We start from the raw sequence: 20,999 nt of genomic DNA, 5'->3' as shown, positions 1-20,999 counted from the left end.
TTTCCAGCTACCAGTCCCCACCCTGGAGCTTGCTAGGGGCCCATTAATAGTCACCTCATTAATATAAACTCAGGATGCTCAAAGGCGCTTATTATGAAGAACAAAATGTGCTCCTTAACCCTGTGATTCAGGAAATTTCAAGTGTTTTAGGGTCTCTGTTCCAGGAACTGGGGACAAAGACCAAATATATATTTCTTATTATATAACAGTATCACAAATATGTTTTTTGCTAATAGATTTTTATGTCTAAAAATTTCATTTTGAAGATAATTTCCAGATAATATTTTTCTGTCAGATGATTGTTTTACTATGCATTAAAATGAAATTAATTAAAATGAAATTCTTGCTACCAAAGTTTATCATCTTTGTTGAGAGGTTTTAACTGTGTTTTCTTCTTATGGGAGCAACTTGGCAAATACTTCTGAAAATCATGTCAGTTTGGGTTTTGGAAAGGGGAAGTAAGGGGAGAGTCTTTGCCTAGTTATTGAAGTTAGGAATACGATAATTTATATAGTTTGAAATTAATAATAGAAGGCTTTTTTTCTATCTCCTATAAGAATCTACTAAAATGAGTAGATTCCTGGTGCATTATAAGTGTTGTTAAATATATTTTTAATGTATAATTTCTGTTTTACAACTCACTTTTCTCACAGAGCTTGTCAAAACACAATAGAAGCAATATTGGAACCGAAGGTGGACCACCTCCTTTTGTGCCTTTTGGACAGGTAATGACTTTCATTTTGGCAGATGAATTTTAGTCGGCAAAAAATGTTTTTCATTTGTATTCAAGCTGTGTTTAGTTTTGTGCTGAACTGTTCACTCAGAGGTCATAGGAGTTATATGGAAATATATTAACTACAGGAAATCAATAATTGTGGGTTTTTTTCTCATTATTGTAATTAAAGTTTTTGTGTAGATTCTTTTCTCAAAAGCTGTTAACCCAGGACTTCCCTGGTGGCGCAGTGGCTGAGAGTCCGCCTGCCGATGCAGGGGACACGGGTTCGTGCCCCGGTCCAAGAAGATGCCACATGCCGCGGAGCGGCTGGGCCCGTGAGCCATGGCCGCTGAGCCTGCGTGTCCGGAGCCTGTGCTCCGCAGTGGGAGAGGCCACAACAGTGAGAGGCCTGCGTACCGCAAAAAAAAAAAAAAAAAAAAAAAAAAAAAGCTGTTAACCCAAAGATTGAAACAGTTAAGAGACACACCTGAAATGCAGCTTAAAATTAATATCAGGTGGTGGTGGGGGCATTTTTTTTTTGAGAGAGAAATGCAAAAGTAAGAAGACAAAAATATGCTATAATTTCTCACTTTGTTCATTAAAAACAAAAGAGGGAGAAAAATAAAAGCATCAACAGAAAGATTGACAGGAGACAAAAAGTGAGAACATGAGGCAGGGAAGGGCATCAATGCACTTTAGGAGAGCCTGCTGTCCCAGCTGCCCCTTCCGAGATTCTATTCTTCTGCCTTGATCCAAATGCCCGTCTCAGTCAGGTACTTAATTTTATTTCCAGTTAGTATTTTCGTTTTCAACTACAGCAGCCCTGATTCTTCTCTCACATAAGCTAAAGGTTTTTCTTCTGTTTCCTAACTTTCAACCCCCTTGCTGCAAAATGTTACCTTGAGGTACCTCCTCAGCTGACCAATATCGTGTGTCTTCCTGGTTGTGCTAAGCCTCAAACTGCCTTTAAAACAATCTCCTCCAGCTTGTCCCTGCTTTATAACTGAAGAATCTGAGAATAATCCCTGTGGCTGCTTGCTCTTTGCCACATGATGCCACTAAAATTTAGCTCTTGGTAATCTGCCTTGCATTTGTGCTTTATTTTCCTTCAAGAGTGCTGGCTCAAAGTGAAGATGAGTTGGGGACACAACAGCTAGGAAACAGACTTATATCTCAATAACAATTTTAAAAATTTTGGTATGAAAAACAGATACCTAGTTGATCAGAAAATAAGTGGGCAGGATCAATTGACTGGCATCCTCTTCAAAACCCTTTTTGGAGGGTCTACTCAAAATTAAATAAGACATTCTTGCATCGTGGCTATTTTGAAAGTATTTAAAACATATGTCATTTTTTATTGTGCTTTGGAACATGGGACAGTCAAGATAAAAGGAGGCATGATCTGTGCTGATGATATTCTTATTTCTATCAGTGAAAAACCCCAAGAATGAAAACAGAGTGTAAACATTTTAATGATTTATATTTGAAAATAACAAATGCTGTGTTTGTAAGAATTTTCTTTCCCCTTAAACATTTTGGTGATAATATTTCTTTCAAAAATTGCTCACAGAGACATATGATTTAATTATTTTCAAGAATTTGAAGTGTGTTTATAGCTTTTTTTTGTATTAGGAAGTATATTAAAAGTTATAGCTTAAATAATATTATTTGTTTATGAAGTCCATTGTGAAAATCTGTTATTCAGCATCTTAGCCTTGAACATGGGTTAAAGACAGAATATGCTTGGCTGTGTGTTAGAGTCAGCTATTTTATATTTATATTACTGAAAATCAAAAATCTGTATATTTGTATAACACATTTATTTGAGAGCATATTTTTATTCCTCTTTAAAATTATCAAGTTGAAAAAGGTTCATTTTATAGGATTTTTGCTGCTAGAATTAGAAGAGAGAACAGAATTCAGGACTTATTTTTAGACAATGATGGCTTTCTTAATTTGTCTTAAGAGACTAAAAACCTAAAACTTTGCAGCCTGATTAGGGGGAGGGAGTATGTTTTTAGCTTACGGCTTATAAGATGAGAGACACCTTTCTATATGTTAAAATAACTATAAACCCTCATGGATATTGTGGCATAATGTGGAAATCAAGGGCTTAATAAAAAACTGAATTTACTTCTTGTGCAATAGTCTAGACTGTTTGAAATTTAAAATTATTTTAAGTCATTATCCTAAAATGAAACTTAGATCTTTTGGTTTGATGTATGTTTTAAATATTGGGTTAGCCAACATGTTCATTCATAAGATGTTACAGAAAATCCCGAACGAACTTTTTGGCCAACCCAATATGTGCCCTGTTTTAGATTGCCTACATTTAGTGTAGCTTTCATTTACCAGTTACAATTACTTAAAAGTTACTTCAATTAGCTTTCTACCTTTATTTTTAAATCTATGGGAAATAATTGTATTTTTATGGGCTCTTAGCTGTTGTGGTACAAATGTTTCTTTTGAAGACATTACTTTCTTATGAAAAACTTGCATCTCTTTTGGAACCACTTAAACAATTTATTTTTATTTATTATTGCCAGAAGTGTGTATCTCATGTCCAAGTGGATAGCAGAGAACTTGATCGAAGAAAGACATTACAAGTTACATTGCCTGTCAAACCTCCAAATGATAATGATGAATTTGAAAAGCAAAGGACTGCTGCTATTGCAGAAGTTGCAAAGAGCAAAGAAGTAAGAAACTAAATCATTATGAATTTGTCTTATTCCTTGCCATTATGTTCTATTTAGATTAGTCACAATCATTATTGTCTTTTCACATAAAGTAACTAATTGAACAAACTTTTGACATTCTTTTTCCATATTCCATCAGTAGAAAATGCCCTGGTGCCTTTTGGAGTCTTATGGTTACACATTTTACTCATAAACATTCCTTTTCCAGTCTCTTTAACAATTCCATTAAGTTACCTTTGCTAGCAAACCACCCTTCTTTTCTCCCACTTTCTTTTCTTCTTAACAGTATACAAATGAACACAACTTTTTTTTTTTTTTTAATGTCAGAGGGTTTCCCATTATTAGTTGGGATAGATGATACTTTTTGAGGATAATTTTCCCCTATAATAGAAATTTTTGAGGAATTCAGGTAAACATTAGAGGGTAAATCAATGGCTCAGGATTAACATTTTTAACATTCTTAAATCTAATGTATAGTAAAAAATAATTTTTATCTTTGGATTATATGTGCATTTATACATACCCTCCTTTATCAAAAGGTTTTCTTTTCATTATTTGTAATTGCTTGCTTATTTGAAATAGGTGTTTTCTGTAGTTATTTATTGATTTTTAGATTTTGACAAGAAATTTTAGTTCATGAATTCGTTGCTTAGATAGATTTTTCTTAACCAGTGGTATTGAAATAGGTTTCTTTATTCAGAACCAGTAATAAATCTTAGCTAACAGCTGTTTTCCTATTTAAATTCAAATTTTAAGTAGGAGACTTCTTGAATTTTGGTAGTTCTTCCTGCAGTGTCTTTCTGTCCTGTTTATGTAGGGGACAAGAGCACAAATTCTGGAATCAGGCAGACAGGAAACATGTCCTGCTGACGACCTTGGATAGGTTACTTAAGTTTTGTACCATATTTACTTTATCTATGAAACTGTGAGAATTAAGATTGCTAATCTTTAAAACATTTAGAATACTACATGGCACAGATCATGATATAGTTACTGAACTCCAGTTCGGCAGCTTGTCACTCAAGAATCCAATGCTGAGAGTGTTGGGTTAAAGGAAAGATAGCTTTATTGAGGAAGCCGGGAATCCTGGGGAGAAGGTAGATGTATGTTCCAAAAAACCAACTCCCAACTCGCCAGTTTTGCTTGGAGATTATATAGGGGAAAGAGGAAAGGGCTACATGCTCATGGGGAGGGGGCTGTCTTCCATTTTCAGGATGTTTTTCTTGATCACACGATTCCAAGTAGCTAGCAAGTCTCGCTTGTGGTTGGAACATTAAGTCATAAATCTTTGATTAGCTGTTCCTGGAGAATAAGGAACAAGGGTGAGACCTATAGAATAACTAATCTTCAATCTCGATATACATCAACAGCTTTCTTCATCCAACAAGCTAAGCTAAGTTAATGGTAAACTAGGGTAGAAGTCAGGCATAGTAAGCATAAGATCACAGCCATATCCTAACTAAGAAATAGAGTTGGAATAATGCTGAGAAGCTGAGAGCCCCTAATTATAGTCTCACTGCCTCAGTTAAAATAGTCCTTTGCTAAAAGCCTTCAGTAAATGTGACTATTGCTATTCCTCAATGTTTTCTCTATTCTAAGACATTTAAAAATCATTTTTAATATTTCTGAAATTAATTCATTTTGCACAGTTTACATAAAATGCATTTCTTCTTTCCCAAAAAGCTGTTAAAATTATGGAGTTTCAGAAAAGGATATTGGGAGTATTTCAATTTCTTAATGATTATAGGAAAGTTGTTCTTTTGGTTTACATTTTTCTCAGACAAACTTTCTTTCCAAAATCTTGTTTGATGTCTATTTTCTGGAAGATGGGAATCAGACAAGTTAGGAAATTACTGAAGTAATCCAGGGGGAGAAAAGTTCTTGGTAGCAATGGCAGCTGTGTAGGTGGTGCCAGATTCTGGTATTTTGAAAATACAGCCATCAGAGTTTCTGAGAGATTAAAGATGGAGCTTGAGAGAAAAAGAGGTGTCATGAATGACTTCAAGGGTTTTGGCCTGAAAAATTGGCTGGTTAGAGTTGCTTACTTCGTACTGGAGAAGACCAGGGTGGAACAGGGTGTTATTAATATAATTAGTATATTAATACTGAGGTACATCTTAGGCATCCATGTGGTAATGTTTAATAGGCAGTAATACAGAGAAGAGTGTAGCTGAAAGGTGAGTTTTGGATTGGATGTATGCATTTGAAAGTGGTAGGCGTATGGATTATATTTAAAATCATGAGGTCAAATGAGATCACCAAGGGAATGAGAACTGAAGGGAAGAGAAAAGGAGAAGGAATGGACCCTGTAGCATTTCAACCTTACCAGGTGAATGAAAGAAGTTGAACCAGCCAAGGTGTGACCAGTAAGACAGGATCAAAACAAGAGAATACAGAAATTATTTCATGGAGGATGATGTATTGAATTTATCAAAGACTGTTGAAAAGTCATGTAAGATGTGGCCTGAGAATTAATGTAGAGTTAGAGGAGTCATTCATTCTCTCCACATTCCTTTATCATTCATGTAGATGCTGGTAAGATAAAGTATAAGTGTGTAGATATCAGTGGGTGGGTTGATGTGGTAAAAATCTATGTAAGTTCTTTAGTGATTATTTCCATTTTTTCAGTGAGGAAGTAAGCATGGTCAAACAGGCACAATGAGGGAGAAGATGTTTGAGATTTGAGGAGTGAGGAGAACATGTAAAATAGTGGTTTTTATTATTTGTATTATTTGTCTACTTTCTTAGATTCTAGAATCCTATTACTGGATCATGAACATAATGTAACAGATTCCTAGATAGGTTTGGTGCCTTGCTAAAGAAGATTGGGAGGGTGAATGGGCTAAGAAACTGTAGTAAGATTGCAAGACAGCATTAAGGCCCACTTGGGGTTTATGGTGGTGATGATGTCACAGATGCCTAATTCACATAATATGGACGGGATGGTGTGGCTCATACACGACAACATCAGTTACCTTATGGGTAATGTTTAAGTTGTGATGTTTCTAGATATTTGTATGTTTAGTGGGTAACAACTGTTTTAAAGCAGTGAAAAGCAATTCTGAAAATGCTATTTATCCTATTCCTTAATCCATAAAATGGAAAGAAAATAATAAGGAAATGCCTCCAGAAGATGGGACTATTTCACTGGCACCAAAATAAAAAGCACTTTTGGAGTTACATAATTTAAATTCCAGAAATATATTTAATTTGGAACAGGTCAGGATCCAGACTTTTCAGGTAACTATGTTCTAATATATTAAGCAAAACAGTAATATTGCCATCTGTTATGAGTGTTTACTATGTGCCAGTTATTGAACTCATCACTTCATGTTGATGATGTCACTTAATCCTCACAACATCCCAGTGAGGTAGGTGTTTTTGGGCCGTCCACGCGGCTTGTGGGATCTTAGTTCCCTGACCAGGGATCGAACCCCTGCCCCCTGCAGTGGAAGCGTGGAGTCCTAACCACTGTACCACAAGGGAATTCTCTCGTCCCTGTTTTAAAGATGAGAAACCCGAGGTTCACGGAGGGTAGAAGTTAAGTGACTTGCCTGAGGGCGGGAACTAGGAAGTGGCTCAGTACAGATTTAGTCCCAGCCTTGTGTAGCTCTTAAGCCTGTATTCTTACCTGTACTACATTGTCTCCCAATCTAATAAACTTTGTATCACATTAATATAAACTCACATTTTTCCTTGTGGTTATGTAAGCAATGACTATCAAGACATTCCAAAGCTATTTTTTTTCTTTTTTTGCTGGGATTGCAGAAACCAAAAACTGAATGAATCCAGCAATGGGTCTTTGGTCTTTGAAGATGTAGTTTTAATTTTGATTTGAATTAAACTTAAATATTGTGGTGTATCAACTACCTAATAGAGGTATTTAATATGTTGTCCATTGATGCTTATCTCACATCATTTTTCTATTTTTCAGGTTCTATTTCTTTACATTTTCATCTGATTCAAAATAATTTCCCAGTCTCATATAAATGTATATCTAGGATGTTTTCTTATTGTAATCATTTTAAGATACATTAAAAAATATTGATAATTATATCTAATAAAAATCAAGTCTTGGCTTCTGCTTTTATTAGCTCTTAGAAAACTATAAAGATATTATATAACCAGATATTTAATTTAATATTGTACAAATAACTGCGGAATGCTTTTCAGTCATGAATTTGTATCTTTCCTAACCGATGTTTTTTATGTTCTAGCCTTTCCACTGTAGTTTTGACAAAACAAAAATGAGATCAAATTCAAATTTGATTACACATATAATTATTCAAATAAGTCAGACAAAATAAGAAATATGGACTTTAAAGCTTTTATACATAGTTGGTAAGATATAGCATGTGTGGTAATTAATGTAAATAATAAATTAGTAATGAGACTTTTAATCCCATGTTAAAATTTGTATTATTTGTCTGCTTTCTTAGGTTCTAGAATCCTGAACATAGAATCATGAACATAATGTAACAGATTCCTAGATAGGTTTGGTGCCTTGCTAAAGAAAGCCTTGCCATGTAGCTGGATTTGTAGCTCAGGTCTCATGATATCAGTCAAGTATTTTACCCTAGAATAATTTTTGACACCTAATCTCCGTAATACTTGTACTATTTTCTTTTCTTTTATATTGTTGTCTACTTAAGTTTATTCTGATGATTTGCCTTGGAGATTTAAAGATTATAATCATGTAATTTTTTTAATTGCCTCACCTGGACTTGTGAGATTATGACTAGTAGATATTTAGAAAGAATTAGTTAACATTTCATTTTTTTCCTATAAAACATAATTAAGAAACTTAACTACTTCAGATTTTAGTCATAGCTTAGCCTTTAGAGCTTTTTAAAATGTTATTTATTTACATTTCTTTTATCTTTCTGTTATCTGAAGACCAAGACATTTGGAGGAGGTGGTGGTGGTGCTAGAAGTAATCTCAACATGAGTGCTGCTGGCAGCCGAAATAGGGAGATTTTACAGAAAGAAAAGTCAAACAAATCAGAGGGAAAACATGAAGGTGTCTATAGAGAACTGGTAAGGCTGAAGAACCAACCACAAAGTTTATGTCTTTTTTTCTTTAATAGCCTTGGATTTTTTAATTCTTTCTCAGAACCACCACTGGCTTTTTGAGTATATTATAAATAGGTGTCATAACTCTAAGAAGGCTTTCATTAAGGAGTCCAGTTAATAATTTCCAGTTATTCCATGGAAAATTTGGATTGGTTGAAAAATAATTTACTTAAGTAAAATTTACGTTTTACTTAACTTTCTAATGTCTGAATGATGTCTTTTAGAATGGATTGATAAAAAGTCATCAAATTAAACAGAAAACGCTCAATGGAAATTATATTCTAAAAGATGATGCATCAGAACCGTACAGTTATGGGCCGTTCCCTACCTTCCCCACATCTTTTCTCAAATTTTGTCTAAAGTGATTTTGTTTTGTTGTGTTCTTTGGGAAAAATATATTGAAATGGAAAATGTATATTATAGTCTCAATTGCAAAATATTCCTGGATTTTTGAGATAATGGGAGGAGTCAGAGATATTTCTGGTATGCTACAGTGTCCTCAGATATAAGGGAACTGACAGGAATTCATTTTCCTCTGCCTTTAAAGGTTAAATGACTTTGGGTGATTTTGTCTGTAGAGTGCTAAGACTAGCTTAAATAATGGGGTTTCATAATTCCATATAACAAGAAATTTGGAGATAGATGGTTACAAAGATTGGTAAATTCAGCAGTATAACAGTGTTGGAGCTCTGGTGAGCATCTCTCTAGTTTCTTGGTTTTCTTCTCTGGGTTACAGGATTCTCTGTGTGTTAAATCTTCATGCAAAAAGTTCAAAGGCAAGAAGGGAAGGGGACATTTATCTGGGTGTGGATCTGTTTTATCAGATAAAAAAATAATTTTGGAAATCTCCAGTAAATTCCATCTATGGTTCATTGACTAGAACTAGGTCACGTGCCCACTCCTAAATCAATCACTAGCCAAGGAGAATAGGTTTATAACAGAGCCAGACTATCTTTTCCTTGAATACATGATCATCTCTTTCTTTAAAAAAAAAAAGTCAGTTTTCAGGTTTGAGTGGATACAGCAAGTTGAAAACTACACAGTCTCTAACTCAAGAAGCTCTTAAACTTGAGTGAATTGAGAACCCTCATCTGGGGATGTCTTGCCATAGAACACCAAAGACCAGCAGTTTGGGATTGTTGTGAGGAGTAAAAACATATGAAGGGAGTGATATCACAAAGATGGCAGAATCGAAAGCTCCAGAAATTGGGCTGTCCACCAAAACAACTCTTAAGCTGACAAACATTGTCTGAAGCAACTATTTTACAACTCTGGAGTCAAATCAAACTCTTGCAGCATACAGAGTGGTGATTAATGAAGAAAGAGGCTGGTCACTGGCTGACCAGGGAGATAATGGAACAAAGACTCCAGTGATCACATATCACAAGGAATAAAATCCTTACAAAAGAAAATCTGGAAAAGTTGCTAAACAAACTTACAGCGGCAGTCTTCATTAAGTAACAACAGCAGTCCCTGAGGAGGAGGGAGAATCTGATTTCCAAAATTACCATCAATACAGTATTCAGAATTTTCAGTTCTCAACAGAAAATTACAAAGCATACCATAAAACAGGAAAGTATGATCCACTCATAGGAAAAAAAAGAAATTGAAAGGAACTATCCCTGAAGAAGCTCAGGCATTGGGCTTACTAAACAAGAACTTAAATTAACTGTCTTAGAAATGCTCAGAGGTGTGAAGGAACCATTGACAAAGAGCTAAAAGAAATCAGGAGAACAATATATGAACAAGTAGGGAATATCAATAAAGATAAATTATAAAAATAAACAAAATAGAAATTCTGGAACTGGAAAGTACAGTAGTGGAAATAAAAAATTTCATTAGTCAGGTTCAACATCAGACTAGAGCAGGCAGAAGAAAGAATCAGTGAACTTTAATATAGGGCAATTGAAATTACCCAGTCTAAGATGCAGAAAGAGAAAAAAATGAAGAAAAATAGAGCCTAAGGGACCTATGAGGTACCATCAAATGTACCAACATACACATTATGTTGTGTATGTTCTCTTCCCAATAGAAGAGAAAAAGGGACAGAAAAAATATTTGAAGAACTAATGCCCCCAAATTCCCAAATTTGATGAAATCTACAAATCTAAGAAGCTTAGTGAACTCCAATAGGATAAAGTCAGAGACACACCAAGACACATAATCAAGTTGTTGGAAGCTACAGACAGGAAATCTTGAAAGCAGTGAGAGAGAAGCAACTCATCAAATGCAAGGGATCCTCAATAAATAAATGGCCAATTTTTCATCAGAAAGTATGGAGGCAAGGAAGCAGGGGGGTGATATATTGAAAGTACAGAAAGAAAAAAAACTGTTCACCTGTAATTCTGTATTCAGAAAAACTGTCATTTAAGAATGAAGGAGACTATCAAAAGGGCAGTTTGAAATTTTAATGACCAGGAACCCTGTTCTTTTGCATGTTGCATGGTATTCAGCTCTTTATTTTCAACAATTGAAAGAGGACTTGATTGGGATGTCAGTTGACAGGTTCTTAAAATAATTTTTGATAACAGGTGGTATAATAGGTTGAATTGTGTCCCATCCATCACCCCCATGCCACCCCCCCACCAAACAAGATAGTTTGATGTCTTGACCACCAGTACCTTAAAGTGTGACTGACTCTCTTTGGAAACAGGATCTTAGCAGAGATACCAAGTTAAAAAGAGGTCATTAGGTTGGGCCCTAAGCCAATATGACCCTAATTTAATCTCCGTATAAAGAGGGGAAATTTAGACACAGAGATAGACACTTACAGAGGGAAGTTGACCTGAAGACACACAGTGAGAAGATGGCTGTGTGACTGGAGTGATACATCTATAAGCTAAGGAATGCCCAGGATTGCCAGCAAACAACAGAAACTAGAAGAGGCAGGGAAGGTTCTTCCCTAAATCTGTCAGAGAGAGCATGGCCCTGCCAACAGCACTGAATGAGAGTTAACTGGTTAACTGCAAATCAGGTTAACAAGAAAGGTACAATAAGTTATACCAAGGTTGGATATTAATTGATTCTTGAGTGTGTTTGGTTAAATTCTATGTATGGGATAATATTCTTAATTAGATATTTACTTGGGAGATAATTAGGAGAGGGAAAGGCTTTGGAAGGATTTTTTTTTTTACATTTAGATAAGTTTTTGAATAAGAAGGATGAATTATAGTTTTAATGTCTAATCCTTTTTACATTTACTTTAGTATATCTACAGCAGGGATGTAAATTTTCTCTTATGTGTCAGCTCTGATCTGTTGATCGTTGCTACTATATTTAGAAAGGGTTTTGTCTTTGGAAGTCACAAAATCAGGGTTTGAAAAAAAGTCAGGGTTTTAAAAACAGGATTTTTTAAAAAGTGCTGTGCTTTTAACAACGTCTACATGGGTATCAGAGTAGCTGTCTGCACCATGCATGCCATGTGTAATGCTATCTTAAAGCCTATCCATCTTAACTCTTAAATGTATAAAAGTTAGTTATGTATTCCTCAGCTGGTTATGATTCAGTAATTTCTTCATGGGATATGTTTATGTTACTTAAACAGTTCTTTAATTCTACTCAGGTCTAGATTTTTCAAGATTTGGGGTTCTGACATTTGTAAAGTAGATTTTTTATTTGGGGTACAGGCTGTCAAAGCCTCATAGATAGTATTGCTAATAAATATAGAGCAGAGTACTGAAACAATAGAGAGTAGAAAAAAAAACAAGCTACTGAGATGGTACCATTTTGTTAGCTTCTTTTTATACTTTGCATTTTTGGAGAGGTGCTATATAAATTGCACTTCCTTAGGACAGAGAAGTATCAACCATGAAAATTTTTCATTAGGTAGTTTTCACTGCCTGTATTATTTTCAAAAGCCTTATTCTGACATATAAAATTTCTTTTTTGTTTGTTTTGCATTTGTAATGATACAGAGAAAGTACTCAAGGCACAACCCTGCATATCACAGATCCTTCCTTGACTATTGGTATGAAAAAACAGCAAGTGATGTATTAATATCACATTTTTTCTATAAACATCAGATGTAATTTTTAGTTAAAAAACAGCATGTAGTTAAAAACTTATACCTTGCTTGTTTATTGGCTATCAGCATAACTTTTCTCTTCGTTCTTTACAGGTTGATGAGAAGGCTCTGAGGCACATAACAGAAATGGGCTTTAGTAAAGAAGCATCAAGGCAAGCTCTCATGGATAATGGCAACAACTTAGAAGCAGCACTGAATGTACTTCTTAACAGCAATAAACAGAAACCTGTTACGGGTCCACCTCTGAGAGGTATAATTCATTAAGCAATGTGCCAGACAGTATTATTTGATTTTCAGAGAAATATATGTTGCTGACAAAGACTGGGTTTTGTTGCTGTGAAGGCTATAACTTCATTTACCATTATGGTAAGTGGAAGGAGCAGCAGTTTGGGAACCACAGTCTTATGTAGGTTATTCTTAGTCTCATTGTCTTCATCTTTATATAAAGTAGGTCTAATACCTTATTTAACAAGGCCATGAATAATACAGAAAATATGAAGTAACTACCTCTATTAACTATTTCTAGAACTAGGCCATTTGTATAAATGACTAGTCTATAAACTTTTAATAATTAACAGGAACATGACTTTTATTTAATGTTATTTTAAAATTATTGTATGGTCAAATGTATTATGTGATTTTTCAAGTCCCAATCCTATATTCTTTTAAAAAAATAAGTGGTTGCTATACAGCAGAGATTGGCACAACATTGTAAATCAACTATACTTCAATTAAAAAAAAAAAAGTGGTTAAAGAAAAATCATATAAAAATGATTTATTTTCCTTAAAAGATAATTTACATGAACAAATTCAAATTTCCAGATAGATCATTTACAGGATTAAAGGTGCTACTTAATATAGTCATTTAAAAACATTTTTGTTTTAATGGATGTAGAATATACAGAAAAATATGAAAAGATATATATAAAGTTCTACTTAAGATGTCTGCTGATTATATTTTAGTGTATATTCTTCTTTTGTTTTTGCATGTATAATGTATATGTCTTGCTTTACTTCTTAAGGTAAAGGAAAAGGCAGGGGGCGAATAAGATCTGAAGATGAAGAGGAACTGGGAAATGCAAGGCCATCAGCACCAAGCACATTATTTGACTTCTTGGAATCTAAAATGGGGACTTTGAGTGTGGAAGGTAAGCCAGCTTAAAGTAGATTTCTTTTTTATTATTTATTTATTTATTTATTTATTTATTTTTGGCTGCGTTGGGTCTTCGTTGCTGCGTGCGGGCTTTCTCTAGTTGTGGCAAGCGGGGGCTACTCTTCGTTGTGGTGCGTGGGCTTCTCATTGCGGTGGCTTCTCTTGTTGCGGAGCATGGCCTCTAGACGCATGGGCTTCAGTAGTTGTGGCATGCAGGCTCAGTAGTTGTGGCTCGCAGGCTCTAGAGCGCAGGCTCAGTAGTTGTAGCATACGGGCTTAGTTGCTTCATGGCATGTCGGATCTTCCTGGACCAGGGCTCAAACCTATGTCCCCTGCATTGGCAGGCAGATTCTTAACCACTGCACCACGAGGGAAGTCCCTAAAGTAGATTTCTTTTTGAAACACCAAACTTTATTTGGAATTGTACAAAAAAGGTATAATATACTGACAGTGTGAATGTCTACTCTTGGGTATTTACAAATTTATTTAATTACAAATTTCCTGTTTGACAAAAGTACAGAAGAAAGTTTTAATTGTTGCATTCTGAAAATATTAAAGCTTATTTTGCCCTCTAACTGTATGATGGGCAATATCACCAAACTCTTTCCCTCAGTTTACTAGATGACAGATTTAGCTATGAAAACATATTGTTATGTTGGAGAAATTACTATATAACTTTATATAACTTTTTTGATTGTGAAATTGGTCTCTTTTTTCTCTACATATTACACGTTGTATGAAAATATGTGATTATGGTTAGGGTTAAATGAGCACAGTGAGTGAGTATGCTCCCACATTGTGATATATTTCTTAGTATGATATATTTTAGTGATTAACATAATACTGAAAGAGATATAATCATGTTAAATGTTTATTTTTTAATTGAAGTATGGAATATGATAAATATTTTCTAGAATTGTAAGATTTTAATATATGATTGCAAAAAGTTAGGGAAATATTCTTTTAGATTTAGTTTTCTCTTTCAGATATATTTCGAATTAAACTTAAGCTCAGAGATAAAACGCTTTTATAACAAATTTGAAGTTTACAGATTTCATGAAAATGGAATCTTTTGTTAGATGACAAAGAAAAGATAATGCATTGTTTGAAAAACAAATGTTGGATGTAGAATGTAGATGAGATTGTAAGTAGACACATGTAAGAGCAATATTTTCTTGCTTTTAAAGTATGATGAGGGCTTCCCTGGTGGCGCAGTGGTTGAGAGTCCGCCTGCCAATGCAGGGGACACGGGTTCATGCCCTGGTCCGGGAAGATCCCACATGCCGCGGAGCGGCTACCGTGAGCCATGGCCGCTGAGCCTGTGCGTCCGGAGCCTGTGCTCCACAACGGGAGGGGCCACAACAGTGAGAGGCCCGTGTACCGCAAAAAAAAAAAAAAAAGTATGATGAATTCATTTCCTGTTGCTGTTTCACAAATTACCAAAAGGTCAGTGGCTTAAAACAATGCAAATATACTATCTCTTAGTTTCTGGGGTTCAGGAGTCAAAACACAGCTTACTTGAGATCTCTGATCAATGTTTCACATACTAAAATCAAGATTTCAGCTGGGGCTGTGATCTTGCCTCAGGCTTAAGGTCCTCTTACAAGTTAACTGGTTGTTAGCAATATTCACTTCCTTGTGGATGTAGGACTGACATTCTTGCTTTCTTGTTTGATGTTTCCTGGGGAGTGCCTTCAGCTCCTAGAAGCCCTCAGGTCCTTGCCACGTGACCTCCTCCCTAGGCAGTTCACGTGTTTGCTTCTGCAAGGTTAGCAGGAGAATCTCTACTGCTTCTTAAAATCTGACTTCTAGATATTTTTGTCCCAACCTTCCTTTATACTATCCCAATCAGAGCTCCTTTGATTTCCTTTTATCCTTCTGTCTCCCTACATTTGCTTTTGACTCCTAGAGCCTCTACTAAATCCTAATGAAGTTGAGACCAAGAATAGTAATCTACGGTGACCTGTGTGTCTATCAGCTTTCAGTTCTCACAGAACACATCCTATACCAACAAAATGTAGTATACTAGCATTCCACTTGGGAAAAGGTATTAAAGTTAATTAAGATACATGACATGAATAATACACTGAAATCTAAACATCAGTGTTAGAGAGATTTACTTCTGAGGGGGCAGAAATTTATAAACACATATGTTAATATTGGATATTGTTTTAGTAGACTGTTTTGTATTTACATTATTGTTATTAATATGGTACAGAGTCAGCTAGAATGTGAGAAAGATATAGACATTATAATAGTATTTCACACCCTAGATTTTCACAAGGAATATAACCTGTGACCTTCATAAATCCCCAAATTAAAAAATTAGGTATTTCTAATGTTTGTAGAGGCTCTTAAATTTTATCCAAATTCACATGTTCCTTTGATCATTCTAACCCCAGAAATTACCCTCTCCAACTTACATTAGAGTTTTCTGTCCTACTTGATAACCACTGTTCTCAGAGAAGCAAATTTCTGTTCTTTCCTAGAAGTACTGTGTGGGGAGGCCAGCTAACCAAGATGGGAGATAGGCAGAGGCTTCTTAGAGTAGGTGGCATTTAGACAGGTCAAAGGAGGAGTGTTGGGGGAAGGGCGGTCCAGATGTAGGGAACTCTGCATGTCCAGGCTTGGAGGCAGCAGAACGCCAGTTCCTATGCCTGGGAGGTTAAGGGAGAGGTAGAGGTATAAGGCCAGATGTAAAAGTGGTAGCCTGGAGCCAGATCAAGAGGATTTTGTCCTAAGGAGTTTTTACTGTATCCAAATGACAGTGTAAAGCCATGAAAGGGTTTGTGGCATGACAGTAACAAAGTTTGGTGCTTTCAGAAAAAAAATTTGTCCGTTGGCAAGGTGGAAAATGGGATTGAGACTGAAGTGAGGCTACAACTGTTTGTGTTGTAAGAAATTGTTCATTCTATATATGCAGTATTTTATGTAGTATTTATTTGTACCTGGTCTATGATAAGCAGCAGGGATACAAAATTTAATAAAATACCTCATTCAGAAAATTCATGGAAATAGATGGATTTTGTAGCTCTTGCCCCAAAGAAGCTTACTGTTAGTTTGTGAGACAGAAGAAACCACAAATTTAAAAGGTCATAGGAATGCTTATTAAAAAGAATATTATTATTTACTTTGTGTAAACCTTTTTATCATTTACTTAGTGTAAGCAACACTAAACAAAATATAAAGACTTAGCAGAGGTATTTTGAATACAATAGTCACATCTGATCAGGCGTTTTTGTAATCTGTAATAATATTACATTCTTTATTTCAAAGTTTTATTGCCAAAATAAGGCTAACTAGTTGTTTTGAATGGCTAAGAAATCCTTTAAACAGGCAGCCTTGAAAATACTGCTTGGTTTGCTATTTCATTGTTTTAAATGTTTGAGCAGAGAAACTTATCCTTTCAGTAATAGCTCTTCTCACCCTAAACTCTTTCTTTCACGATGCTGACATCGCATCAGAGGAGATTAATGATAACAAACATGAGCACAAGCAGCGGGACAATAAATTGATACATATATGGACTGAAGATTATCCTGCTTGTAGATGTTTCTTGTGCAGGCATGCCTGGAAGATATTGCAGGTTCGGTTCCAGACCACCGCAATAAAGTGAATATTGCAATAAAGCAAGTCTCAGTGCATATAAAAGTTACGTTTAAAAAAAAAAAAAGTTTATCCTATATTGTAGTCTGTTAAGTGTGCAATAGTATTATGTCTGGAAAAACAATGTACATACCTTAATTAAAAATGCTTTATTGTTAAAAAAAATGCTAACCATCATCTGAGGCTTCAGCAAGTCATAGTAGTGACATCAAAGATCACTGATCACAGATCACCATAACAAATATAATAATAATGAAAAAGTTTGAAATATTTTGAATTACCAAAATGTGACACAGAGAATGGAAGTGAGCAAATGCTGTTGGAAAAGTGGTGCCAGTAGGCTTCCTTGATGCAGGATTGCCACAAGCCTTCAATTTGTTAAAAAAAAAAATGCAGTATCTGCAAAGCGCAATAAAACAAGGTGTGCCTGTATTCTCTTGGCTCTGTCTTCACGCAGTCCTGTTACAATAAAGGTGACAGGATTAATGGAAACGCTTGATGTGTTGTCCTCCTCAGGTATCTTGCAAAAAAAAAGGTCATTCTGTTATTCCTTCTCTTATTAATTCTCATACTATTGAGGTATTCCTAGGTGAGCTGAGGTTCATAGTAAAATAAACAGCTGAGGCAAGTTAATGAATTGTTCTTCTGCTTACTTCATGATTTCATATTTCTTTTTAATTGAAAATAAAGCCCAGAATAACCTCTTACTTTTGTAAACTTGAATCTCCACTTTGGTTTTCCCTCAGAATTTGGTCATTGTTCCATAAATCTTATGTTCTAAAATTAACTCTGCATTGATGGGAGAAAATATTGGCCATTTTTCTAAGGAAAATCTAGAAAGCTTTTCAGGATAGAGTCTCCATAAATTTTAATGGTTAAATGCCTTATGGACAGCTAATGAAAATAACTATGGGCTTTTAACTTTATTCATGTTCATATCATCAGTGTCATTATTTGTGTCTGTTACATACCTAAATTGATTATAAAGAAGTTATCATTATTCAATGATGTGTATATTTGGATTTTTTTAAAATGTTTGTTTCTAATTCAGTTGAATTATCAAACCTCTCTTTCTTCTATGTTTTGTATCATTTAAGCTGTCTGAGGATTTTGTTTAGTTCAGGTAACCCTAAAAGTCATGTTTAGCTGAATAAGCCTAGGCCTGGATGGACTTGTTATGTCATATCAAATTCTGTGTAATGTGTTAGGCTTGTTGGAAAAAAAAAATACATCCTCTAAGAATGTGTTTCTTACAGATTTAATGCAGGTAAGTAACACATTTACTTTCACATTGTATTATATAATTTCCTCTAAAAGAACAAAGGGCACTATCATTTCTTTATCCTGATTTTTAGAAATTTCCGTCAGAGATACAGGCTTACCTTGGAGATAATGCGAGTTTGGTTCCAGACTTCTACAATAAAGCAAACATCACAATAAAGCGAGTCACACAAATTTTTTTTGATTTTTCAGTAGTATAAAAGTCATGTTTACACTATACAGTAGTCTAAGTATGAAATAGCATTATGTCTAAAAAAACAATGTACATACCTTAATTAAAAATTACTTTATTGCTCAAAAATGCTAACCATCATCTAACAAATTCAGAGTTGCCACAGATCTTCAGTTTGTAAGAAACGCAGTATTGGCAAAGTACAATAAGGTGAAATGCAATAAAATAAGTAGTGCCTATAATTGATCATCACATGTACTTTTCCTAGAGATTTTCTCGTATCATTAACGTTTTTGTTGTGTCTTTTAATTCAAGTCAAATGTAATTCTAGTTGACATTATTATCAATATTCTGAAAAAAATGAGGTTGGGCTTCCCTGGTGGCACAGTGGCTGAGAGTCCGCCTGCCGATGCAGGGGACACAGGTTCGTGCCCGGGTCCGGGAAGATCCCACACGCCGCGGAGCAGCTGGGCCCGTGAGCCATGGCCACTGAGCCTGCGCGTCCGGAGCCTGTGCTCCGCAACGGGAGAGGCCACAACAGTGAGAGGCCCGCGTACCGCAAAAAAAAAAAAAAAAATGATGTTGGATTACATTGTTTTATGAGAGTAATCACTAAAGTGTTCTATGTGATATGTAATAATTTGATGTCAAGTTGGTTGATGTCAATATTCAACTGATGAGTTTGTGATAGGGTTGTGTTCGAAAGGCTCATATATAGGCTCTTAAAAAAATTTTTGGTTTCATAGACTAGATAGAGTTCATGGCCAGATTATCAGGCCAACTTTCAACTTTACATACCTTAAGTTTATCAATATATTACTTCAGTAATACATAACTACCATTTGAAACGATGCCCACTAGAAATATATATTTTAAGTTTCAACTTGGGACAAAAAGAGTAGGTTTTATTCTTTCTATTATCATGGAAGATATCTGGGTTGGCCAGAGATAGAGGGAGGGGTTGCCTTAAGACAGTAACTTTACTGTTTTAACTTTTTACATCTAAATAAAACCAGGAAAACCTTCATTTTTCCAAATGGGGAACAAGAGGCATTGTGAGAAAAGCGGACAGAGTAACTTTCTTAAATTCATACTCCTCTGTTTCCTTGTTTCTATAGCTTATTTTGTAAATTAAGTATGTGTTACAAGTTTTATTTATGTTTCTCCGTATTTTGTGTCAAAAGTTTAGAAAGTAGACTAGAGAATATGACCCAGTTGTATAAAGGGTAAACACTTAGAAAAATATGAACAGAATTCAAATAGAGATATTTTTTATGAAAAGGATAAGATTTAAATTAAACAATTATAGGAACTAAGAACTCATCCAACATTCATAAATGTTGGACATGGTCATAGGTGATCAAGCTTCCCCTTTCCAGGACCCAGTCTCATCTTCTACTTTTCCTCTTTTATTCCTTGGTTCATAGAATTCTGTAATCTCTCAAGAAGCATGATTATCTGAGTCACAGTCCTTTTGGCTTGTTGGTATAATTGAGAAGAGCACCTCATAGGTAGTTCCATCTGTGTCCTTTCTACTTTCAAGCTTGCCAGCTTGTTGCTTTCTTGTAGGACTTGCTGAAGGCAATAAGAAGTAACCAACACCTTTCATCGCCCTGATATTTTCATACCAAGTTCTCTAAAGCATTGGCCTCATTAGTTAGGTGGTCTCAGTTCCAAGACAATAGGCTACAGTTTAACCAAACAATGAGGAGTGCCAACTTCTGTTAGGGAATGAAGCAGCTTTCACTACCCTGCACCCTTCCTTTACTAAACAAGTTTTACATTTTAGGTCTGTCACTTGTATCACTCTTTTTCCTGGTACTAATTTCTGAATTAGTTTACATTAAGCTGTAAGCCACAGAAATCCAAATATGCAAAAAAAAGTAATGTATTGGCTTATATAAGTGGAAGGTCTTTCTCTGTCTCTGAATTGTGTGTTGATGGGCTGTCTTCACGTGGTAGCAAAGATTGGCCCAGGTAGCACCAGGTATAGCATAAGGCCAATGTATATAAGGGGGCATAATGACATATAAAGATAGGCACGTAAAAACACTTATCTTAATTTTCCAAGCACATTTTTTCTGGGAAAAGATAAATACCTTTCATCATATGATTATTGATTCCCCAAGGTCAGCTCCCAGTGGAGATGCTGGCATTTGTGTGTGTGAAGCGGCTGAAATAGGAGTACAAAGAGACTTGGATGGTCTGCTTGACAGTTGTTGGTGTCAAATCTCCATTCATAATATGAAAAAGTAATAAAAAAAATATTTCTCAGAAAC

At 35.1% G+C, this 20,999-nt stretch overlaps 1 protein-coding gene across 3 annotated transcripts in view; it reads left to right on the top strand.

The window, feature by feature from the left end:
* Nucleotides 1-20,999, top strand: part of TDRD3 (tudor domain containing 3) — a 201,424-nt gene that overhangs the window by 125,361 nt on the left and 55,064 nt on the right. For all 3 annotated transcript variants that reach the window (XM_089899470.1, XM_022561168.3, XM_089899471.1), the window contains 5 exons: nt 654-725; nt 3,262-3,411; nt 8,308-8,448; nt 12,602-12,758; nt 13,531-13,656. In XM_089899470.1, the coding sequence (XP_089755596.1) occupies nt 654-725; nt 3,262-3,411; nt 8,308-8,448; nt 12,602-12,758; nt 13,531-13,656 (646 nt within the window). The remainder of the gene's footprint in view (nt 1-653; nt 726-3,261; nt 3,412-8,307; nt 8,449-12,601; nt 12,759-13,530; nt 13,657-20,999) is intronic.

The sequence above is a fragment of the Delphinapterus leucas genome, chromosome 18, assembly GCF_059928025.1.
Source record: "Delphinapterus leucas isolate spDelLeu-1000000601 "Yukka" chromosome 18, BTC_Dleu_Yukka2, whole genome shotgun sequence".
In the NCBI taxonomy this organism is placed as follows: domain Eukaryota; kingdom Metazoa; phylum Chordata; class Mammalia; order Artiodactyla; family Monodontidae; genus Delphinapterus; species Delphinapterus leucas.
The sequence above is the reverse complement of the archived record's forward strand: the minus strand, read 5'-3'. Positions and strand labels throughout refer to the sequence as shown.